The sequence below is a fragment of the Betta splendens genome, chromosome 21, assembly GCF_900634795.4.
Source record: "Betta splendens chromosome 21, fBetSpl5.4, whole genome shotgun sequence".
Taxonomy (NCBI): domain Eukaryota; kingdom Metazoa; phylum Chordata; class Actinopteri; order Anabantiformes; family Osphronemidae; genus Betta; species Betta splendens.
The window spans coordinates 2,447,266-2,472,265 of NC_040899.1; the positions used below are offsets into that span (position 1 = coordinate 2,447,266).

General features: G+C 53.6%; 1 protein-coding gene across 9 annotated transcripts in view; it reads left to right on the forward strand.

Moving 5' to 3' along the window:
• Positions 1-25,000, forward strand: part of LOC114847711 (diacylglycerol kinase beta) — a 46,836-nt gene that overhangs the window by 9,456 nt on the left and 12,380 nt on the right. For 3 of the 9 annotated variants that reach the window (XM_029137729.3, XM_029137730.2, XM_055504979.1), the window contains 20 exons: positions 876-952; positions 3,366-3,386; positions 3,882-4,032; positions 6,165-6,227; positions 6,491-6,745; positions 6,949-7,101; positions 7,294-7,343; positions 7,448-7,522; positions 7,680-7,914; positions 7,985-8,073; positions 8,144-8,260; positions 8,800-8,898; positions 9,105-9,215; positions 9,294-9,367; positions 10,430-10,504; positions 11,886-11,971; positions 12,087-12,176; positions 14,224-14,384; positions 19,198-19,262; positions 24,488-24,578. In XM_029137729.3, the coding sequence (XP_028993562.1) occupies positions 876-952; positions 3,366-3,386; positions 3,882-4,032; positions 6,165-6,227; positions 6,491-6,745; positions 6,949-7,101; positions 7,294-7,343; positions 7,448-7,522; positions 7,680-7,914; positions 7,985-8,073; positions 8,144-8,260; positions 8,800-8,898; positions 9,105-9,215; positions 9,294-9,367; positions 10,430-10,504; positions 11,886-11,971; positions 12,087-12,176; positions 14,224-14,384; positions 19,198-19,262; positions 24,488-24,578 (2,138 nt within the window). The remainder of the gene's footprint in view (positions 1-875; positions 953-3,365; positions 3,387-3,881; positions 4,033-6,164; positions 6,228-6,490; positions 6,746-6,948; positions 7,102-7,293; positions 7,344-7,447; positions 7,523-7,679; positions 7,915-7,984; positions 8,074-8,143; positions 8,261-8,799; positions 8,899-9,104; positions 9,216-9,293; positions 9,368-10,429; positions 10,505-11,885; positions 11,972-12,086; positions 12,177-14,223; positions 14,385-19,197; positions 19,263-24,487; positions 24,579-25,000) is intronic. The other 6 variants (XM_029137732.3, XM_029137733.3, XM_029137734.3 and 3 more) reach the window with 4 other exon arrangements.

Sequence of the window (25,000 nt, forward strand, 5' to 3'; positions counted from 1 at the left end):
GTCATGAAATGTGAGACAGTCTTCACCAGTTTAATAAATGTGAACAAACAAGATTCAGATGAAGCACAAACAGGACGTGCGCTACGATGAACCTGCGCGTTGAGGTCCAGAACCTGACTTGGCTCCAATGAATTGAGGCTGAGAGTTCAGGAACTTGCGAAAGCAGCCGACGTGAGGTTTGAGCTAAAGGTCAGGTGTCTAGGCCTCGCGTCCTATTGGGGTCTGCTGTTGTTTCTTCCTACATTAGCACCGCTGGGCGCTAATGTGGCTAATGTGGTGACAGGGAGGCTCGATCTGTCAGGTCCTAATGAAGGATGGTGGGGGAGTGAGGGAGTGAGGGAGTCAGAGAGTGGGGGAGTCAGAGAGTGGGGGAGTCAGAGAGTGGGGGAGTCAGAGAGTGGGGGAGTCAGAGAGTTGTTGGCCTGAGGACGATGCTGCACCTCTCGCCTGATTCGTTCATGCTTTAAACACGTACTTCTTCCTACAGAAGACGTGGTTTCTGTTTTTGTGTCCTGCGTTGGTCTGATTCCACATCAGGCTCTGATGGAGCTTTGAAGCATCAGCTTCAAGCGTTTGCTGTTTTCTCCTTTAAACTCAGCAGTTACAGCATCAGACGCGTCGGAGAACGTTTGTTTCTTTCTGTTCATGAAGCTGATGAGACACAACGACTGCGCTGCTCAAAGAGGAAACTGACAGCAAAGCAGCACTGAAACACAAGTGGAGCTGATTGTGAGTCCCTGACGACGCTGAGTCATGGGATCAGCTGGACCCAAGCGTGTCCCAGCACTCACTGCTGCTTCAGTTCAGCTTCATGCGTCCTGACAAACGGCTGCAGGTGTAAAAAGATGACAACCTTTTCCTGCTTTTCTCCTCAGACTCCACCAAGAAGCTGAAGGATGTTCTGGAGGAGTTTCACGGCGACGGAGTCCTGTCCAAATACAACCCAGAGCAGGTGAGAGCTGCTGTTTGCACACGCACACACACACACACACACACACACACACACACGCACACACACACACACACACACACACGCACACACACACACACACACACACACACACACACACACGCACGCACACACACAAACACACACACACACACAAACACACGCACACACACACGCACGCACGCACACACACACACACACACACACGCACACACACACACACGCACACACACACACACACACACACACACACACACACGCACGCACACACACAAACACACACACACACAAACACACGCACACACACACGCACGCACGCACACACACACACACACACATAAACACACACATGCACACGCAAACACACACGCAAACACACAAACACACACACACACACGCACGCACAAACACGCACACACACGCACACACACACACACACACACACACACACACACACACACGCACAAACACACACACACACACGCACGCACAAACACGCACACACACGCACACACACACACACACACACACACACACACACACACACACACACACACACACGCACAAACACACACACACACACACACACACACACACACACACACACACACACACACACACACACACACACACACACACACACACACACACACACACAGCGCTGCTGAGGCTGCGTGAGGGTGAGGTCCGACCTGCACCACAGGATCCAGGCTGATGCTGGCGTCTGAGGCTGGGCTGCGTCCAGTTGAATAACGGACTATTTGTCAGTCGGGATCTGCTCTCATTATTTAGTGATTTAAATGCAGACTCATTCACCGGTTCAACAGACTGGACTCAGGTTGGTGGTGGTTGATGGTTTTAATGGGCCGCCTGCTGGTTTCTGATCTGTGCGATCGTCGTTCTCTTCATTAGCGCCGAGCTTCGAGCCGCGGTGACGTGACGAACGGCCGCCGGCGCCGCCCCCTCGCTGGCGCCACAGCAGCCAGACCCGAAGCCCGTGTCACGGGCGCCGCCTCGGCGCCGGCCCGGCTTCAGCCATTCATCATAACATGACTCATGGGTCTGTTGGCCACTTGTAGAGGAATCTGTTCAGCAGCTGGTGGAACAGGACGACTCTGATCCTTCCTCCCACTCTGAGCTCAAAACGCTGACGAATGAGGACGCACCACAGGAAGTGATTGACACCTGCAGCTGTCGGGATGTCGGGCGTCCTCCATCCAACAGATTAGCAAATAAAAACCAGCAGCGCCATCGTTCCCAGTGACGGATGACTGAGACTATGAATTGTACCCACAGGATTTGGCTCCGTCTCCATCAGACATGACTTATTCATCAGTGTCATTTAGCGCTGCCGTTGCTGCTGCATCGCTGATAATAGCACATAAAAACACTCATTTTACTGGTGAGCACGAGGCTGCGATGAGATTGAGGCGTTTGTCTGCGATGAGAGTCGATGACAAACACTGGGTTCCTCCGGTTTCTCCAGTTCCTTCAGTTCCTCCGGTTCCTTCGGTTCCTCCGGTTCCTCCAGTTCCTCCGGTTCTTTGGGTTCCTCCGTCTCCTCCGTCTCCTCCGGCTCCTTCGGTTCCTCCGGTTCCTCCGGTTCTTTGGGTTCCTCCGGCTCCTTCGGTTCCTCTGGTTCCTCTGGTTCCTTCGATTCCTCCGGTTCCTTCAGTTCCTCCGGTTCCTTCGGTTCCTTCGGTTCCTCCGGTTCCTCCGGTTCTTTGGGTTCCTCCGGTGCCTCCGGCTCCTTCGGTTCCTCCGGTTCCTCTGGTTCCTTCGATTCCTCCGGTTCCTCCAGTTCCTCCGGTTCTTTGGGTTCCTCCGTCTCCTCCGGCTCCTTCGGTTCCTCCGGTTCCTCTGGTTCTTTGGGTTCCTCCGGCTCCTTCGGTTCCTCCAGTTCCTCCGGTTCTTTGGGTTCCTCCGGTGCCTCCGGCTCCTTCGGTTCCTCCGGTTCCTCTGGTTCCTCCGGCTCCTTCGGTTCCTCCAGTTCCTCCGGTTCTTTGGGTTCCTCCGGTTCCTCCAGCTCCTCCGGTTCCTCTGGTTCCTTCGATTCCTCAGGTTCCTCCAGTTCCTCTGGTTCTTTGGGTTCTTCCGGTTCCTCCGGTTCCTCTGGTTCCTCTGGTTTCTCCGGTTCTGCTGACGAACGAGGCACCTGAGCTTCAGCGTGTCTGCGTCACACAGCATCACTTATGTGATTCATGACTTTTAATCTCAGCTCAATTATGAGGTGGAGGCCGCCATCAGGGCTTTTATGGGGCTGAGTGATTGAGTGTCGCAGTAGGAGCCACAGGAGACAGTCTCGCCTTCACTGATGATGTTTCTAACTCCTGCTCTTCTTCTACCCCCCACGCCCCCCACGCCCCCACGCCCCCTCACCCCCCCTTCTCCTTTCGTTGCACCCACTGTTAAACAGAAGCAAGACGTTCTCAGCCAAGTAAGCTCTGCATGCTGTGTGTGTGTGTGTGTGTGTGTGTGTGTGTGTGTGTGTGTGTGTGTGTGTGTGTGTGTGTGTGTGCGTGTGTGCGTGTGCGCGTGCATGTGTGTGGTTGTGTGTGCGTGTGTGTGTGTGTGTGCGTGCGCATGCGTGTGTGTGTGTGTGTGTGTGTGTGCGTGTGTGTGTGTGTGTGTGTGTGTGTGTCTGGGCAGCCTGCATGCTCATCCTGTCCCCACCATGAGCCTCTGCTGCGGTCGGACTGAGTCCCTCCAGGGTTCATGGGCTCGTCTGACTGGGCGGCGCCGTTGAGGCCTCACTTGTGTCAGTGTAGTTTTCTTTTTTGTTTCCATCCTAGAGAGAAATGACGTTGTGCTGCAGACTTTTGCCGTGTCTGTTGTTGTGTTGACCCCATCTTTTCATCCAGATCAGCCTGAATCCAGACGTCCGTGGTCGTAAACTCAGTGACAGCTTCGATGCCTTTGCTTTTCTGTGCAGCCCATCGACTATGAGGGCTTCCAGCTCTTCATGGCCACTTACCTGGAGAACGACATTCCTGAAGAGCTGTGTCAGCATCTGTTCACCTCCTTCCAGAGCAAGACTGGAGGCTGTTCTCCGGATCAGTCCCGGGCCGGAACCAGCCTGCTGGGTACGCTGCACACACGCTTCCATCCACGCCTGACACTGCTTTAAAAGGTTTTTAACTCGGCAGTGAAACTACAATAGTAGTTGTAGGAAGAAGGTGGTTGATGTGGTTGGATCCAGCGCTGATGTCATCTCTGTTGTCAAAATGCAGACAAAGCCGGATGAAATCAGCCACCAGCTTATTTGACCTTTGTAGCTGTTGTTTTCTGAGGTTTTCCTGGTGGTTTGGCTTCTAGTAAAATAAAAAAAAACCTCAGAGGAGAACTCACAAACAGGAAGCGCACTGGAACTACGTGGACGCCCTCTCTGACTCTGACTCGCAGCCTCGCTGCCCGGCCCGTGGACCGGCCTCTCTGACTCTGACTCTGACTCGCAGCCTCGCTGCCCGGCCCGTGGACCGGCCTCTCTGACTCTGACTCTGACTCGCAGCCTCGCTGCCGGGCCCATGGACCGGCCTCTCTGACTCTGACTCTGACTGGCTGCCGGGCCCGTGGACCGGCCTCTCTGACTCTGACTCGCAGCCTCGCTGCCCAGCCCGTGGACCGGCCTCTGTGACTCTGACTCTGACTCGCAGCCTCGCAGCCCAGCCCGTGGACCGGCCTCTGTGACTCTGACTGGCTGCCGGGCCCGTGAACCGGCCTCTGTGACTCTGACTGGCTGCCGGGCCCGTAGACCGGCCTCTCTGACTCTGACTCACAGCCTCGCTGCCCAGCCCGTGGACCGGCCTCTCTGACTCTGACTCTGACTCGCAGCCTCGCAGCCCAGCCCGTGGACCGGCCTCTGTGACTCTGACTGGCTGCCAGGCCCGTGGACCGGCCTCTCTGACTCTGACTCTGACTGGCTGCCGGGCCCGTGGACCGGCCTCTCTGACTCTGACTCTGACTGGCTGCCGGGCCCGTGGACCGGCCTCTCTGACTCTGACTCTGACTGGCTGCCGGGCCCGTGGACCGGCCTCTCTGACTCTGACTCGCAGCCTCGCTGCCCAGCCCGTGGACCGGCCTCTGTGACTCTGACTCTGACTCGCAGCCTCGCAGCCCAGCCCGTGGACCGGCCTCTGTGACTCTGACTGGCTGCCGGGCCCGTGAACCGGCCTCTGTGACTCTGACTGGCTGCCGGGCCCGTAGACCGGCCTCTCTGACTCTGACTCACAGCCTCGCTGCCCAGCCCGTGGACCGGCCTCTGTGACTCTGACTGGCTGCCGGGCCCATGGACCGGCCTCTCTGACTCTGACTGGCTGCCGGGCCCGTGAACCGGCCTCTCTGACTCTGACTCTGACTGGCTGCCGGGCCCGTGAACCGGCCTCTCTGACTCTGACTCTGACTGGCTGCCGGGCCCGTGAACCGGCCTCTCTGACTCTGACTCTGACTCGCAGCCTCGCAGCCCAGCCCGTGGACCGGCCTCTGTGACTCTGACTGGCTGCCGGGCCCGTGGACCGGCCTCTCTGACTCTGACTCTGACTGGCTGCCGGGCCCGTGGACCGGCCTCTCTGACTCTGACTCTGACTGGCTGCCGGGCCCGTGAACCGGCCTCTCCGGGCCCGGGTCGCCTCCTGCTCTGTGCTCCGTGCAGCATGTAAACAGTTGCCGCCGGCGCGAGGGCTGCGTGGGCCCTGGCACCGCGCTGCCTGTCTGCTCTTTACCGCAGAGCAGCTGAGCAGACAGATGGCCCGTTGAGTCACAGACCTATTTCTGTGCTTTCATGCTTGTAAAAGTACGAGGCAACAAGTGTGGAGAGGCGTCGCGCGTGAGGAACGGGCCAGAGCCGAACCGCACAAATGCAGAAGCATGAATTTACTTTTAGCTGCATGTCGTCTAATAGAGTGTAATGAACAAGTGCAGACATGACCGACCTGTGGCCATGAGGTCAGGAGCAGCTAAAACCTCCCGTCCTCATGGCTGAGGAGGCTGCTGCTGCTGCTGCTGCTGCAGTGGGAGCCTGCACTGCCACCTTGTGGCGATGCTGGGTAACGCAGGCACCCGTTGGTTAAAGCATCCTCCTCCCACTAACCTGCCTGTCTCATCTCATTAACGTTCTGTTCTCCTCAGATGTTAAATCTCTTTGTGAACTGACTTCAGCTTCTTTTTGCTGCATCTGCTGCTTTTTCCTTTTCATCCACTAAACAATGACTGGCCGCAGACGCCTGCTCCATTGATGCAGGCATCTCTATTCAGACCGAAGTGGCCTGTGCCCCCATCACAGGTACCGGAGCAGCCGTCGGGCTGGGGGCCAGGGTGCTGTTGTCTTATGGGCCCTCTGTGCTCTCGTTGTGTTGCTGTAGCTCATGGGACTGTGTTTGGCCTGTGGCCCCGTGGATGACAGTGACTTGGTGCTTTGTGGATGGCAGCTGTTGTACTCGTATCTGCTTCTTTGGCCCTGTGCGTCCCACGCTCTTCGTATTTGGACTGATTGTGGCGTTTTGCTGTGCACCTGATGCTCTGTGTCTCATCCCCGTCTGGCACCAGCAGGGATCAACGGGAGGAGCCTCCTGTCGGCCATGGGGCGGCCCACTCCGGAGCACTCCAGCGCGAGGAGCGCCGCCGGCTCCGGAGCCACCACCTCCCCCTGCTCATCGCGCTCGTCCTCGCAGCGCTCGGGAACCGGAGCCCACACGCCCGCGGGCCCCCAGCGCTCGCCCTGCACCCGGGCCCGGAGCTCCGAGGGCTGCAGCAGCAACGCCCTGACGCCCAGCGCCGCCGCTGCTGCTGCCGCGTCCCCAGGTGAGACCTGCCCTGGACCAGACAATGAAGCTGACTCAGCATCTCAGCAGGCGCCTCATCCCTCCTCTAACTGGCCTGTCTGCGCCTGCTGTTCTGGGATCAGCCTTCTCCTCACACCTGTCTGCTTTGCTGCTGCTCCTCTCCCGGCTCTGTTAGCGTTAGCGTTAGCGAGTGCTCCAAGCCCCTGTGCTGTTCTCCCACAGTGCGGAGACGCTGTGAGAAGCACCTGTCGCTGCGGAGGAGCCCGTCGCCGCAGAGCGCCCCCCCCCTGCCGTCGCCCCAGGTGGTCTTCCTCAAGGACATCGTCTGCTACCTGTCGCTGCTGGAGCGGGGGACGCCGGAGGACAAGCTGGAGTGTGAGTGAGGGCTGAGGAGGGGATGGAGGCGGAGGCTCGTTAAATGAGCATCCAGAGCAGGTCGGTGCCGCGGCTAAGCCGCGCTGGGCCGTCAGGTGACGGCACTAATCCCAGCCGCAGCAGAGCCCGCTCCACTTCTGTAACCGGAGTTAATCTGAGTCATCACGGAATCTCTGTCTGCTTCTCCTCCAGTCATGTTCCGGCTCTACGACACAGACGGGAACGGGCTCCTGGACAGCTCGGTGAGGCTTCACAGACAGACAGACACACACACACACACACACACACACACACACACACACACACACACACACACGGCGCTGACCTGCCTGTCTTTGCTTTGCAGGAGCTGGATCGAATCATAACTCAGATGGTGCACGTGGCCGAGTATTTGGAGTGGGACTCGACAGAGCTGAGACCGGTGAGGAGGCAAACATTTAGCCTTAGTGATGAGTGAGACGAAGTCAGTGAGTACTGAAACAAACCCGGCTTTAATTCAAACTGACTGCGCGCGTCAAACCCTTTGCTCAGCGTGTCAGTGATGAGCAGATCAACAGTCTGGACGTCTGTCACTGCAGATTCTGAAGGAGATGATGGAGGAGATCGACTACGACCGAGATGGGACGGTGACGCTGGAGGAGTGGATCCGAGGCGGCCTCACCACCATCCCTTTACTGGTGCTGCTGGGCATGGACGCGGTGCAGGAGGACGGGCAGCACGTGTGGCGCCTGAAGCACTTCAACAAGCCGGCCTACTGTAACTACTGCCACACCATGCTGCTGGGGGTCCGCAAGCAGGGCCTCTGCTGCTCCTGTGAGTGCGCGGCCGTTTGTCTGCCGCAGGAGCCCGGCGTGCGTTTAACCCCTCTGCTTGTGTCCATCAGTGTGCAAGTACACGGTGCACGAGCGCTGCGTGTCCAAGGACATCGCCGCCTGCATCAGCACCTACGCCAAGTCCCGCAGACACACCGACGTGAGTCCACAGTGGCAGTGGGAGCTGTCGCCCCGAAGGCGCCTCCTGACCCGTGTCTCTGGCTCCGCAGGCGATGCAGCACGTGTGGATGGAGGGAAACTCTCCCACCAAGTGCGACCGCTGCCACCGGAGCATCAAGTGCTACCAGGGCCTGACGGGCCTGCACTGCGTGTGGTGCCAGATCAACGTGAGTCAGTGGGCGCTGCGTGCACACAGGCTTCACCTGAGGTGGAAGATTAAAATAACTGCTCATCAGCCTCACTCTCATCACTGTCAACATCATGTGCTCATGCAAATGGTGTTTTAAAGTAAAACTAATTCAGCTGCAGCATTCCTGCAGTAAAGCATCAGCAATCATAATTTAATATTCAGATTAGCATTTTTGTACCTTTATTGCTCTGCTTAACTAGAACCAGTCATCGTAAACAAACCCTGTGCTCATCAATGTGTTTTGTCACTTTGGCTGCGCTGCCTTTTCTCTCCACTAGATGTCACCACTGGTTTGTGGATTCCTCGGCCTCAAACGCCTCTGTCCAAACACTCAGATTCACCAGCAGTTGTAGTTTTGTCAGCTTCACAGATGCAGAAAATCAAATCCATCGGATGCAGCTTCATGCTGTCAGTCGTCCGCTTTGTCCTCGAGCCTCAGGGTTTCATGGCGGTGCCTCGGTGCTCGCGGCTCACAGATGGAGCACGCCCACAGTTCTTATGTTTCTGCCTCTGCAGCTCCATAACAAGTGTGCGTCCAACGTGAAGCCAGAGTGTGATGGAGGAGCACTGAGGGACCACACGCTCCTGCCCGCGTACATCTGCCCCGTTGTACTGGTGAGAAGAGCTTGTTGTTGGTGTGTGACACATACAGACCCACTAGAAACACTTGGTACAAGTGTATCCTGTGGTCCTGATGCCTCGAACCTTTGCAAATACGTCAACAGGTTGATTTCTATGCACAGCATCAGCTTCATTACACTGAGTGCAGGTTAACAGGTGGATTGTCTCATACTCTCTGCTCGACCTCTTCTTCCTGACAGGACCGGCACTCTGTGGTGAAGCGAGGCGAGGGCGAGTCTCCGCCCGGTACCAGTCCTAACGACAACAACCAGACCTTCAAGTTCTCCCCCGGAGACGGACAGGCGCTGCAGGTGCCACATCCGGCCGCAGGTTGTTGATGCGTCCAAGGTCTCTGACGTCTGAGCCTGTTTCTCCTCCCACACCTCCAGATCAGTCCGCTTCCAGGGACGCACCCGCTCCTGGTGCTCGTCAACCCCAAGAGTGGAGGGAGGCAGGGCGAGCGGTACGTAGCAAGGAGATAAAGAATGAAACAGGGCATCATCATCATGCAGCAAAAGTAATAATAGAAGAATCATTAATTCATTACAAATACATGCACTCGTTTCCATCCATCTTCTACCCTTACTCCCATATGAGGTCACGGGCGGTACTGGACCCAATCCCAGCTGTGTTTGGGTGAGAGGCAGGGTAAATCCTGGACAGGTCCATCGCAGGGCAACACACAGACACACAACCATTCACACTCACACCTATGGGCAATTCAATCACCCTAATGCATGTCTTTAGACCGTGGGAGGAAGGGGAGAACCCACACAAACATGGGGAGAACATGCAAACTCCACCCGGTCCTGGGAATAGAACCTAGGGGGGCGACCGTGCGACCCACCGCACCACGGTGCCGCCCAATGCAGTCGTTTCTCTCCTGTAATTCAGATTAAGTCTAATTAATTTAATTTCCAACTTTAACAACTTTTTAATTTAATGACTTCTACAGTAATCTGAGCAACACGGCGATGACTCAGATCTCTTTTAAACGTTTTCATTCTGGGTTAAATCGTTCTCTGTTTAGTAAAATGACAGATTCACTCAGTGATTCATTCTTTTTCTCTGGAGGAGCCTGGTCCTGGATCAGAGTCCGTGCCCTCTATTGTTTCCTGTCTCTGGGGCCGTAAACAGAAAAGCGTGTTTGGAGACGATCTGTGTCGCGGAGGACGGACAGCGTCCACGCGTCCCGATCTGAGGACGGAGGCTGTAAATACACGTCTTGGCTGTTGCTCTGCTCGGGCGCAGACCAATCAGGCCGCGCTGCTCTGCCTCAGCCTGACACATTACCATAGCAACACACTCTTTATTACCATTAGAAAGGCATCATTGTCTAATAATAGACGTTACAAGAACAAACAGCATTCTCTGAACAGGAAACCAGAGGCTGGTGCTTTGCTATTTCTGTGTGTTGGAACTCACAAACGTTACCAGATTAAACTGATTTACTGCCTTCGAGCATCTTCCTGTGCAATAATTAGAAGCGCTCGTCACATGTGCATCATTCCCTCGTCTCCTTTAGGGTGCTGAGGAAGTTCCGGTACCTCCTGAACCCCCGGCAGGTGTACAGTCTGGACCAAGGCGGGCCGGTGGTGGGGTAAGCTGCTGCATTCATGCTAGCGAGAGAGCCTCTGGTCTTAGGTGGAGGTCGTGCTTCAGAGTAAAAGGAGCATGTAGAATATAAAGTGGAATCAGCTGCTTACTGTTGAGCCGAGCTGTCAAAGCTATCGTTTCCTACATGTCAGACTAACCTGCAGTGGAGCTCAGCGGAGCAGAACGGGAGCACTGCACTACTGCCGCACTGGACATTTGACCTCCACACGCACACGTCAGCGCCGCTGAGCGTTCTGCACGTTAGCGGCGCGGCGCAGCAGCTTCACCGCTTCACGCTGAAGCTCTCTCTCTCTCGTCTCCTGCGATCGCTCCCAGTCACGACGGGTCGAGCTGCTGCCCCTGAGAGGCCGTCGCAGGAGAAGCGACCTGATGACGCACTCGCGTCTCAGGGGAGAGCGCTGCACATTATAGCGTGAGACTCAGCTCGTCCAAGTTACAGTCATCAGATGATCCTCGCTGGCTTCCACAGACACTCAGCAGCCAGGTCACCACAAGCATGGGAGCATTATCCACTGCCTGTAAACATGAGCGCGTTGTTCTGAGGCCTTGTCATATGTTGAGCGGTGATGAGCTCCACAGTTCACACAAGTGAATATAAACACGCGGCGCTAAAGGATGAGGGTTAACCTGCTGGCAGCCGGTTACCATGGGCTCCCTAGCAACAGGCTCCGCAGGCGCCGAAGGCAGAGGCAGCTGACGCTCAGTCACTTGTTTAGGGGATGCAATTAGCTCGCTGCTCTTTCAGCCCCTCCATTAACCGTTCGGCTGCTGCTCCTAAGCTGTCGTACATGAAGCACAGCACAGACAGTCAGGATTAGGAGGCGTAATTAAAAATTTATGCTGACACAGAAGGGCTTCAGCTGGATGCCGTGCAAGGGTAGTTCCATCACATCACCAACAGGGGGCGCTGTCCGCCTCCCAGCGTCTAATCAGCTCACCCAATCAGCTGGGGAGGAACTGGACGTAATGTACCCTCGTTAGCATGTGTTAGCAAGAAAGAGGAGGACACAGATAATCGATAGCTCCATCGCCCTAAAACAGATGAAGCCTTTGTTGACTGGTTCTTCTCAGTATCTCTTTGCTGGACCGCTGCTCCGTCCTGCAGGACCAGGTGGTCTGCGTGAAAAGGGCCGGAGCCTCATAACGCAGAGGGATGAAAGCTCCTGTCGACACCTTTGTCCCGACACATTAAAGGTCCCTTTGAAGGGCGATGGTTTTCAGGCCGAGCGGAGCAGTGAGCACAGCTGAAGTGAGCACATCGATTCAGGCCATTCAAGCGTCTGACAACGGCACAGAATCTGAGCCGTGGCTCTAAAAAGCACATTTCATAGAATCTGAGAACGATAAAAACCTCTGTTCCTCAGACTCAACTTCTTCCACGACGTCCCTGACTTCCGGGTGCTCGCTTGTGGAGGTGATGGGACCGTGGGCTGGATCCTGGACTGCATAGGTACTACAGGATTCTCTAAAGCTCCTCTTTATTAAGCTGTGCCGTTGAAACACTAGAACAAACCTGATGAAGACACCTGAAACAGTTTCTAAACCTGAGCCTCCTCCTCTCACAGATAAGGCCAACTTCGCCAGGCACCCGCCGGTGGCCATCCTCCCCCTGGGCACCGGGAACGACCTGGCACGCTGCCTACGCTGGGGCGGAGGTGAGTGAGTGAGTGAGTGAGTGAGTGAGTGAGTGAGTGAGTGAGTGAGTGTGTGTGTGTGTGTGTGTGTGTGTGTGTGTGTGTGTGTGTGAGTGAGTGAGTGAGTGAGTGAGTGAGTGAGTGAGTGAGTGAGTGAGTGAGTGAGTGTGTGTGTGTGTGTGTGTGTGTGTGTGTGTGTGTGTGTGTGTGTGTGTGTGTGTGTGTGTGTGTGAGTGTCCGTACATCGGTTACACCGAGGTGGGGCCCAAAATCCTTTTTTTCTACCAAAGTGGAGCCCTATGGTCACTTGTCACCTGTGCCCCACAATTTTAAAGGCCTTTTTGAGGGTCAAAATGTGATTTTAGGGCTGAGGTTAGACCTGAGGTTTAGATCGGACTAGAACAAGGGTTAGACGTCTGCCTTTAGTTGTGAAGGTTAGGGTACGGGGCTAGGGAAAGCATTATGTCAATGATGGGGCCCCGCTTTTATAGCAGTGCAAGGGTGTGTGTGTGTGTGTGTGTGTGTGTGTGTGTGTGTGTGTGTGTGTGTGTGTGTGTGTGTGTGTGTGTTAGTGCATGTGCAGGGTTCAGCTCAAACCTTTCTGTGTGTAGTGATTTAACACATCCAGCGGACGGAGCGACAGTAACAGTCGTGTCTGTGTCCACACCAGACGTCTGAGGCGTTTCTGTTTTAGATTCGCTCTGTGTTGAACTGTCAGTCTGACTGTGTCTGCCTGCAGGTTTCTATCTAAGCAAGTGACGCTACAGTATAAGTAAGCAGTAAGACAGAATCACAGCAGTGAAGAGCTGGAATAACCAGTGATGGTGCCATAATTTATATCGGCCATCTGAAAAGTCAAGGTGTCACTTGATGTAATGTTCGATTCAGTGAGGCTTCAGGATGGAGAGGATGTGGATGTGGAGGTGGAGGTGGAGGTGGAGGAGGAGGTGGAGGTGGAGGTGTGGGGAAATGAGCGACGGGAGGAGGACAGTGGGAGCTATCGCTCAAATTAAAAAGCGCTGCTGTAAATCCTCTGCCGACCATTGATTCCATCCAGTAATTAGAATGGCTGGTTACGACTTCCTGACGGCTGCTGGAGGAGCAGCGGAGCCCTTAACCAGGCGCCTGAATGATCATTTGTCAATAAGCTGTGAACTCCTGGGGACGTTAGGCCGAGTTGGTTAAACAGATCAGTTTCCCAGAAATGAACAAAAAGTCAGAGCTGCAGATGTTGAGCCTGATGAGTGTTGACCTTAAAAGACAGGCTGTGGCCTCCACCTTAGGCCTCCGCCTGTGCCTGATGAGTGTTTACCTTAAAAGACAGGCTGTGGCCTGTGGCCTCAGTCTGTGGCCTCAGTCTGTGGCCTCAGTCTGTGGCCTCAGTCTGTGGCCTCAGTCTGTGGCCTCCGTCTGTGGCCTCACTGTGTGTGAACCGTTCACGTCCACGTCTCTGTGAGCAGCACATTATCACCAAACTAGATCAAAGTCGCTTTGTGAGCATTCACTAGGACTCAGCGGTTTTTGCTGTCATTTGCTGAGTCACTGGTTTCATATACCTGCCAGCTGATTGAATGAGTTTACAGTGAAAGCGGTCAGCTCACAGTGAGACGAGGAGCTTTGCTGACGTATTTCAGATATAATAAAACAAACACGGTTTCAGCAGCTGTCGGTGGGTGTTATTCTTCATTAGACCCAGAGGGGAAACATTAGGCCGTGAGACATCATACATGCAATAAACTACCAGACAGGCTTTGAGGAAAACGTTGCTTTACTTTGTCATAGCCTTTAAACAGAGATTGTGGATCAGCTTCTAACTAGGTCTTAGATTCTCCCAGGACCGCTGTGATCTGGAACTGAGGCTGGGCCGAGTCAGAACCAGCGGGCTTATTTCACACATGCAGTGGTCTGTTCCGGCCTTTGCATGCAAACGATAGGTCAAAGGTCACGGGGCATCCTCATGATGAAGCTGAGGCTTTGCTTCCTTGTGTTGAGCCTGAGGTGCTGGAAGCTGATCTCCTGCCGTGCGTTACCACCTTCTGACCCGGACCCTGCTCTCTGTCCTCGGCAGGCTATGAAGGTGGCAGTCTGCTGAAGTTTCTTCGGGACATCGAGCACAGCACAGAGGTGGTGCTGGACCGCTGGAACATTGACATCGTCCCTGATGACAAGGAGGAGAAGGGAGACCCTGTCCCCTACAGCATCGTCAACAACTACTTCTCTATCGGCGTGGTAAGAAAAGCTGTTACATACAAACGAGCATCTGTTTACTTTGGATGAAACGTGCAGGTATTCGGGTGAGCTGGGTTGAAGAATGCTGCTCTCTAATTGTGTGATTGAGACATGGTTGTTACAATAACATGATGACACGATGGTCTGGTCTACGAGGACCTGAGCAATTAGCAGGTTCATCAGCGAGCTCCTGGTCTCTGTTGGGCGGGTTTCTGCTTTTAATTGGACGGAAAACATGCAGCCAGGTTCTAGTTGCTTAGCAACCGTTTTATCTCGTCCTGATGGAGATACTAATGTAAAGGCTCAGGGACAGAGGCGACAAACAAGGTTTTCATGAAGTTGTCATCGCACCGATGCGGCTTCGCTGAACGAACAGTTCGTCTCTGTCGCCTCTCAGTCAAGAACTTCACCAACCTGTGGAGAAGCTCCTCTGAACCAACCAGCCACATTTATTTAGCCTGCGTCATTGCAGGTTTCCTATAAATAACTCGCACCATGTTTCTACTCGTGCGGAGCTGCTGAGCACAGAACGTAAACACGTCTCACCTGACGTACAGTGAGAAGCAGAGTTCATCTGGACGTAGTGAAGTTGTTTTCCTTTGAAACCTGGTGTTTGCTGCCAAACGGAGCTGAGTCATCACCAGAAAAGCTCAAGTCTGAGCCATCTGCTGTTCGTTCCTTCCTTTCTATTCAGTCTGTCTGTCTATAGGTTAAAATGTGTTATCATTATCATCATCTTTAGACATAGAATGAATGAACTCACTAGTATAAATAAGCAGAGGAGATGAGTGTGAGCTTGGCATATGTGCATAGGTAGTTTGAAGGCGGGTTTTGGCAGCACGGCCGTGGTGTTACACAACCGCTGATCTCTGCATAATGTGTGTTTATGCGTCAGTGTAAACAGCAAATCCACCCGTCTGCTTCTCTGCTCTAATTTAATTATGGTATTTACATATTAGTCATTAGCCACTACTTTCCTTTGCTGTCTGAGTCCAGTGATAAAACCTGACCTCACTCCTTGGCCCCTCAAACATCTGCGTCCAGGAGACTCCAGGTGAGCTCAGAGTCGAGCTGTGTTATAAATGTTGGTGTGTGGGGCTCTGACCGCGCTCCAATGCGGCTCCACCGCTGAACAAAGCAGCAGATTGCCGTGGCTCCAGGAGCCGCAGAGACAGACGGCTCAGTATCTGTGCACACGACACCTGAGCAAACCGATGTGTGACTCACGCCGATGATGTAGCCATTAGTAACCCTCAGATCTGGTTTACTAACCATACAGGGCTAGCGCTTCCTGCCATCCCACTGCAAACCTCGGCTACTTAGGCCTTGGTTGCCATGGAGACGGGAGGCTGGCAAGGCCGACTCTGAGAGCCTCCACAGTCATCTGTCCTTTATCTCGCTGACTTAATTGTGGATGACATGGTGTGGAGCATGTGGCTGAGCCGAGCTGTAAGTCACAAGGTATGTTCAGTGAGTATGTTCTCCATCTATTCACATGCTCACAGCAGATCCAGGCCGGTGGCGGCCTGAAGGGGCCCCAGCAGAGGGTTTGACAGGGGGCTGCAAGTATCAGCAGAAAAGCCTGTGCTTCAGCCTCACGTGGCTCCAACTCCCAAATGTTCAGGTTTCAGTTCATAAAGTGCTACATACAGGTCAGTGTAGCTCCTGAAGAGCCTTCACTTGACCTGCAGCCTGGAAAGAATCCTGAGCGGAATCTGAGAGAAGGAAATCGCACCATGTCAGCAGCCATTAAAGCTGCCACCTCACGTTGCAGCGAGGAAGCTGATCCCTGCGTCTGTGAACGCTGTCCTGCTCAATGATTCCCAGTATTAATAGCTGATTCCTGACGTCCTGCAGGCACTGAGCACGGTGAGCTGTAATGCCTGGCTCAGAGGCACCAGCACTGGGAGGAGTTGGAACCATTGCAGTCCTGGTCAGAAGCAAAAAGCAACAGTGAAATGAAATCCATGAGGGAAATGAACAGTTAATGCAGACGCTGACATAGTGTGATTTTCGGAGCATTCTGTGTCTTTGTGCGTTCATCTCACAGCGCTCAGACTCACCATGTTGGACATATGCAAATGCTGCTGAAGCAGCTGCAGGGAGCTGAAATCTGTGTGACGGTGCCCAGAGAGAGGCCGCGCTCACGTCAGCTCTAAAAACAGTTTTACAGTGAAGCTGTGTAACACGTTACAGGAGTTTAAATGTAAAAAGACGTGTGTGTGTGTATGTGTATGTGTGCGTATCTGTGTGTGTGTTTGTGAGTGTGTGTGTGTGTGTGTGTGTGTGTGTGTGTGTGTGTGTGTGTGTGTGTCTGTGTGTCTGTCTGTCTGTCCATGTGTGTGTGTGTGTGTGTGTGTGTGTGTGTGTGTGTGTGTGTCTGTCTGTCTGTCCATGTGTGTGTGTGTGTGTGTGTGTGTGTGTGCGTGCGTGTGTGTGTGTGTGTGTGTGTGTGTGTGTGTGTGTGTGTGTGTGTGTGTGTGTGTGTGCGTGCGTGCGTGCGTGTGTGCGTGCGTGCGTGTGTGTGCGTGCGTGCGTGTGTGTGTGTGTGTGTGTGTGTGATGGAGTATCTCTGGCACAGACTGAAGGTCAGGGGAAGTATCAGTGACAGGAAGTCGGCGTCTGCCAGGTTCAGGCCAGGTTACCTCGGTAATGAATGACCGTGCTGAGTGACACCTGGCTGGTCTTAAAGACACACACATGGTCCGACATGAGGATGTATGAGCTATTTCACACCTCTGGTGGAAAAGATCAGTAGCGTAGAAACCAGGACTTACTGCGTCTTTCCAAACGTTCTTGTCTTGTTTTTCCTTCTTTCTCATCCGTGATACAAAGGTGGGGGGGGGTGCTGTGGGCGTCTGACATCCGGAACCGAGACGCTGGAGCTCTGAGGTCCAGTCCAGAACCAGCCTGCTGTTTCTCTCCTTGACTGTGGTCTGTGTTGGTGCAGTTGTAACATGTGTTGACTCAGTTTGAGGCTGCTGCGTCTACACACACCAAGTTGATGCTGTTGTTCCCAAACTCCAGGAGCAACAGCCCAGTGTTCGTGACCCTCGGGTCCCGTCCTCCTCACCTCCTCCTGCCTCGCTGCACTTCATACGGCAAGATCAACACGACCTTCATCTCAGGCAACTGTAGGCGCCGGCACATGTCACATGTTGTTACTGGTGCGTTTTGCTGAATCGGAGCCTGCGGCCGCGGCCCGAGGGCTCGTTTAGCGACATGAAGCGGCCGTCACGCGTTGCAGCCGCACCGCTGGTCCCGGTCCACGTCCGCGCCGCTCAGAACACATATCTGTTTGCTCGCATGGCGTGCGCTCCCGGGGCCTGTAAACACTGCATGTTCCCAGCGTAACCTTGCCAGAATCACAAAAGCACGTTTCCCATCGCGTCTCGCTCGCTCCCAGGTGTCCGGATCAACCTGAGCCGGGTCGAGCAGCAGATGCGTCCCTATTTTTGGACCTGATACTTGCTGATGCCATGAGATCTCAGCGCATCGCTGTCCAGCTGTTCAGGAGGCGAGGACCTGTGTAACTGCAGCTGTCTACCTGTCGTCAGCGGCGCCCTCCTTCGGATCAGCCGCCCGTCACGACGGAACCGCGCCGGCGCCTCCATCCTTGGCCCGGGTCCTGGGCGAGGACGGGCCGCTGCTGTCTGAATAGGAGGCTCCAGATTTAGCATGAAACGGGATGAAGCGCGGTAACGGACCCGGCCAGCGACACTTGTTGGCTCCTAAACAGCAGCTATATCCTCCTGACAGCTTAGCAGCTGCCATGGAGCCGGGTCGGTACCAGGAGCCGGCCCAGTGACGTCATGATGCTTATTTTACACAGGCTCATAAATACAGATGTGAAGCCTGAAAACGCAGTGATTCAGACTGAAGGTTTGGGTGAAAGGTTCTGCTTGAAGCCGGACCCAGACGCCTCTGCATCTTCACCCCTGGGGAGGGAGCAGGTTTTCAGCCGCGTTGATGCCAGCTGGGCGGAGCCAGTGCTTCTGCAGCAGAACCAGATCCTCATTTAAGGGCCTCCATCACACATGTAGGAACCATGTAGGCTGGACGCCCCGGCGACTTGGTCCCGACCCCCGCCTTCAGCCTACTTACATGTGCATGGCTCGTTTATCAGATCCTGTCCTCGGCGCTGAGAGGAACAGCAGCAGCTCTGGTGAAGCTCAGCCTGAGGTCGCACGGAGGCATCACAGTCAGTTAGAGCTCAAGTGTCCAGAGCATCGCTGTGTGACGCCTGATAGAAACCACGCCGGAGCAATGACGTCATTGTTTCTAAAGGAGACTGTTCAACACCTTTACTGAAGCTTCAGAGGTCACGACCTTCGCAATTATATCGCCAAGCGTTTCTGTGAAAAATGAAACGATGGAACGGGAGGAACATGTCGTTAAGTGTGAGATGTGGAACATTGATAACGCTGCAGTGACAGCGCGGCGCTCGGCCGCTGTTTGTGTGTCTGTAGGGAGGTCATGCTGAGGCCTGTGCCCCAGAGGTCAAAGGTTAAATACATGGGAGAGCAGGGCAGGGTCCAGTCAACTTATGACCTCCCCTGCATCAAATGATCATATGCTTCTAGAATGGATGTGAAGGTGTATGTTTGCGTTATCAGTCATTGTGTATATTGAACTGAGCAGCAGCTTTAAACCAGGAGCAGATGTACGTGGATGTGGACGGTATCAGTGGGAGAACCACGGTTTGCCATCATGCTTCCAGGGGCTTGTGTCGAACACGCTGCATCATTTGGCCCATGGTTCTGACCGTGTCCGGGTCGATGCTCTGCTGACGCTCCTCCTCTGTCTCCTGCAGGACGCCTCCATCGCCCATCGGTTCCACCTGATGCGGGAGAAGCACCCTGAGAAGTTCAACAGCAGGTCAGTGATCGGCGCCGGCGCCGGGCGGTGGGCTGGGCCGAGCTTCCCTCTGCTTTGTGGTCCCACCATTAGCCAACGAGCAGCCTCACAACCAGCTGGTGACCGTGCACTTTAATCTGGGCGCTGCAGCAGTCGATCGATCAATCGCTGGACAGAACCAGCTTAACTAATGGAATCAATGGGTGGGAGCGCACAGAACCCACAGAAGCCTCAGCTCAGTCACAGGGAGGGCGATCATTCATCCCAGAGACACAGGACTTACTGATGAAGGGTTAAAGCCCTGAGGCCCTCAGGTTCTGATCATGGATCCACTGTGACGCCTTCAGCCCTGCAGGTTTCACACATTTTGGTGGTTCAGGTTGTTTGTGCACAAATTCAATTCGGATCAAACTCTGCACTCATTATACAACGTGAAATGAGTTGCGTGGAAACGTGCTCTGATGCTGCTGTGACGTGAATGGAGGTTCACGGCGTCCTAACAGCAGACAGGTATCTTCACTGAGCACAGCCATTAATTAACGCTTACATAACTGTGGAAACGCTGCCGAGGGCGACGGAGGTCAGCGATGATGCAGAGCCACATGAAAGACGGATCTGAGCCGTGATGCTCTGGCCTTGATCCACGCGCCCACAATTAAACACACGTCTGAGCTAAATGCTTCAGTTGTGACCTGAGATAAAAACCCACATTCAACAGCTTCTCTCTTCTTTCATGTCCAAACTGTGAACCCGGATTCATGCTGTGGGTTTTTACCTGCAGCTAATTCACTGGTGTCAGACGAGAAAGAGTCCTTTTCTGTATAATCTTGTTCTAGCATTTAACATATTAATCATCAGATTCGTTTAATGCGGCTCAGTGGTTAGAACTGGACCTTTGTTCTGAACCGCTGAGGCGTCGGCCCACGGTGGCACTGGATGGTGAGGTCCATCCATCGGGGACCATGAGTGTTTGCACCAGAGTAGCCCTTCGTTGGCCTGGAGTCAGTCCTGAACCACTAGTGGAGACTCAAACCACCGACTGCTGGTTTGAGTCATGATGAGAAGAGTTGACAGCAGTAAAAGCGTCTGACTTCACCATGAACCACCCTGAGCCCTGAAGCAGGAGCGTCCACAAATACCACAGCTGCAGGGCAAACACGGCCCTTTGATGTCGCCCGCTCTCACACGCTGGCTCCGCATTCGCATTCGCATGCGCTGCCGCAGCTCCAGCGTCTGTTGGTGGCACCACAGGGGTCCCAGTGACCTGCTGCTCAGGCAGCTTCCTGTGCAGCTCTGCATTAATTCAATAATTCATGCTGACGGAGACTGATCCTCTCTGGTTCCATCAGACCTGCACAGAAGTCTCCTCTTTTCCTGCTGTAAAGCAGTGGAAGCTGCAGTCTTTCCATCGTCCGTCGCTACGTGAACAAACCGTGGCGCTGATCCAACTGTAGCCCCGACTGTTCACAAAACAGCCAACAGTCCAAGTATTTACAGTAAGCCAACACTGGGGTTATTGTTCCTCTGCAGCTGATTGACAGCTGCAACTGTTTTATTGTAGCCTGACTGATGTTTTGGCGTCTGTCGTTGCCGCCGTTTGAACTGAGGGGAGCTTCTCTCCACGGGTGAGCGCATGATAAACGACCTTTGACCCCGCGAGAGAGGCCAGTAGCCACATGTAGCACTTAGCGCCGTTCCTCATTGTCTCCCCTGCCACTCACAGGCCCACGTGCGTGTCTCTCTCTCACTCACACACACAGCCTCCCCCGCTCGTCCAGTAGCCCCCCCGTGCTGGGACCACTGGGACCCAGGAAATGTGTGACTCCTGACACCTCCACGAGCTCCTAATGGTCACAGCAGACAGACCTTCAGGAGCCCAAAGCCGAAGTGCTAATGACTTGTCACACTGGGGACAATGTGGCCTTTCTGTGAGCGGGCGTGCGCGACTCTGAGCCTTTCATGCGCGTGGGGGAGTTTCGGAGAGGATGAGTTGGCTTTAAACACTTGGTGTGAAAAAGCGCAGCCCCTCTCATTCACTCACATGGAGGCCTTTGTTTACACGGTGGGCGACGCGGGGGGCATTCAGAGAACTCTGCAAAGTTGATAGCAGTTTAACAATCAAATCCACCCTCAGCGTTCGGATTAGCAGGACACTGAAGGATCCACGGAGCTCAGTTCTCACTGCTCCACAGCAGCATCAGGCTGTGGACGCGTTCAAACCGACCCATCATGTTCTGGTTGCTTGAAGGAGTGAGGTTTAATTATCTGCCCTTTAAGCCGAGTTTCACGTGATGATCACACTTGTATAAAAGTGCTGTGATGAGCATCATCAGGACTACAGTGAAACGTCCTCTACTGACGTTCTCCTGATCATAAACACACACTTGTGTACATACAAACAACTGTATGTGATTCATGCTTTATGATGCACACACACAAACACGACCTTGGTTAAAGATTTTTCCATTTCTGAGAAGCGAGATGAGGATAATTTTTATAGGTAATAAGTTACTTTTTCTCAGTAAACGTCCTTTTGTGCGTTTGAACATTACAGTTATTTATTTCCAGATGAATCACGCATTGATCTCTTTACATTTGTCTGTGTCTTGTGTGAGGCTGCTTTGTTGGGCCACAGAATCTTATCGCCTGCTTGGATGAACGGAGCTCAGGTGTCAGCGCATTCCCTCCTTCTGTCCCCAAACACAGCAGCCGCTGTTTGTCTGCCTCAGGTCCTCAACAATTATAACAGTTTTCTTTACAGCTGGTGACTGTGACTGCTCCCGGCCCCTATTGTCGTATTTAGGCCCAACAAACCAGTATCACTGCTCCCAGAAAACCACAAACAGCGGCTCCTCCAACAACGACTCCTTCCCTGGAAGGATCCAGTGAACATGCGACACCGTAGCAGAACAAACACAAATGTTTCTGGACGTGAACTGATTTCAAATGAACTGTGATTAGAGGGAATAAGGTGAAAACACTGAAAGGGCAGATGGAGCCGTTACCTTGATCAGTGCTTATTGAATGAGTAATGAATTAAACGGCCAGTAATGAGTAAACGGACACTCAGGCGTGAATCAGACCCTTTCAAAATGTGTCATTGCTGCAGGGACAAAACATTTTATAATGTTGTGTCACATAACTACATAATAGTTCAATAATTTATTGTGCTGGAAGTTCACACAAACTTCAGTTCTTTACCAAACACCTTTTAGCTTGTTAGCGGACTGACCAACCCTAAACCGAGCACGTTACCCAGAGAACCTCCCTCTGCCTGATCATTCAACATTAACTCGGCTACAAACGCGAGCCTGACTTCATAACTATTGTGACATTGAGGCATTCATGCATAAGTGAGCCCACCCCACTCGTCCTTGGGGCCTGAAATGAGGTGCTGGGGTCAGAGGGTCACTGCTTCTACTGGGGATTAAAGCAGATGCTTATCTGCAGGGAGGTCAGGACCACGTATGCAGCCGAGTGCAGGAGCTCGAGCTTCACTGTAGCACATGAACTGTCTGAAGCCCTGGAACTGGGAAGAACCAGCTCAACAAGAGCCTACAAATGGGACAAAACCTGTCACAATTAGAAAAGGCAGCCCCTTTAGATCATTACTTAGATCAGTGTTGTTCTATTTTTACACCGGCTTTGGTGCAGAGACTTGGGAATATTGGAGGAAGGCTTATGGAAGTAGTTTGTCTCCCTGTGTTCATAAGTGATGGGGAAAAACAGGAGTTAATTGCGTTTTTTCCTCTGCTTGTCTCAAGTGGAAGCGGCTTAATGAGGTTAGGCAGCTCGGCTCATTGAGAGCTGCAACCGCTCCTAATTGTGATCTCAAACATGTTCATAATCCCCTGATTTGACAGCGGCAGAGGTTTCTGGGGAGGAATTAAGGTGAGGGATGCAGAACACGGGACCAGAAGACAATTAGGGAGGAGAGCGTGAGCAAACGCAGCAGCTCGAGACCTTGGACGCGTTCAAAGTCAGACGTCTGTCAGAGATGTGACGCCGCGTGGTGGAACAACGTTTCCTCAGGTCACGTTCCTTTTGAATGTTCTGCGTCCCCTTGTGTCTCCCAGTGCTGTGGTGGCACACAACACCAGCGCCCACATCACACACAGGTGTTGTGTCAATAGCTGTGTTGTCAGTGTCAGCAGCATGTCCACGTGCCAGTGAACCCGCTGGCGCGTCGGGACATTTGTGTCTTTTCTCGGGTGTGCAGGGCGCTGCTGGTGGTCAGGTTTAGGAGTTCCAGGATTCAGCGCCGGGCCTCGGGTCGCTCGGTTCATCTGCTGCCTCGGCCTCAGACGTGTAGAAAGGTGCAGCACAGCGTCGACAAGTCAGCGGGTCCGAACACGTCTGGCTTCACGCTTTGCTGATGTGTTTAATAAAAACACATCAGCAAAGCAAAGAGCCGACCCCCTGAACAAGTCCAATCACACTGCAGACAGAACTGGAGCCACAGGGGTCCAGCATTTAATCAACTTTAAGTGACCACGTCATAAGTATGCGTGTTTATCTTTATCCTGGATCGGTTTAAAATGTAGAACTAGCCTTTGTTTTGTTTCATATACCAAAGATCGGTTCTAAGATCTCCAGAAAACAAAGTGTCTGCTCCTGAGCGACAGGTGCACTGGAGGCGAAACCAACTGACAAAACATGAAACGTCTTATCAGGAGCTTTCACCTCAGACGGTTCCCATTCATTCCCAAGGTCCCGAGACCGAGTGCCTCCCGCCGAGCGCTCCCCCATCGCTGCACAGGCCATTAGTGTTCCATCACTTTGCAGTTGATGTTTACAGATTGCTGGGCCAGATATTCCACCCTGACTGTAAACTGTGTGGCCGTAAAGTGGCAGAACTGCAACAAAAGCCATGAGGACATAAACAGCAGCGCGTCCGCCGGGTCACCTCTGCCGAGCGCGTCTGCAGGGCACGCATGAACCGTGGCTTTCTTTGAACGTGGTGAATCACAATAACATTTGCCCAGCTCTGTCAGGCTCCAGCAGCTACGTTTCACCCAGCGTCCGCTCCACGGGCGTGTTGATGTGAGCTGCTGCCGTCGCTGCGGCCGCGGGGCCTCGCTGCAGCTTTGACCCCTGCGCCGCAGCGAGCTGTCACATCAACGACATGACTCACGGCACCGGACAGCTTCAATATGTGTCCGCTGCACCCGAAACCGATCCGGCCGCCGGCGCTGATGAGCGTTTGCGGCTCCAGTCCAACACGCGTCTGTCCTTGTTCCCCCCAGAATGAAGAACAAGCTGTGGTACTTCGAGTTCGGCACCACTGAGACCATATCTGCCACCTGCAAGAAACTCAACGAGTGCATCGAAGTGGAGGTGAGTCACGTCTTTTCAACGAAGCGGAGCCGATGAGTGGTGACACAAAACACAGCTTAAAACGCTGAGGATTCTTACGAGGCGCGTGGACGCTCAACACATTTCAGTGACAGACTTCACTGCTGCTATTCTCTGGTGCCTTTTTAAGAAGCGCTGCCGAATGTACAACAAAGTAGATTTGCTGTATTAATGAGGCGGGCTATTCATAGCACATCATCAGATTAATGCTCCGTAAAGTCACTGATTGCCTCATTCTGTCATAAGCCGCTGCATAATGTGTCACCTGGGAGCTTAAAGCACAGCAGGACTCCAGAACATGATGCACCTTCTCAGCACCAGCCCACCGGGCTCAGACCCTGCACCCCCCACGCCTTCACAATAAAAGTTGCATCCAGAACAGCATCGGAAGTTTAGGAAATCAT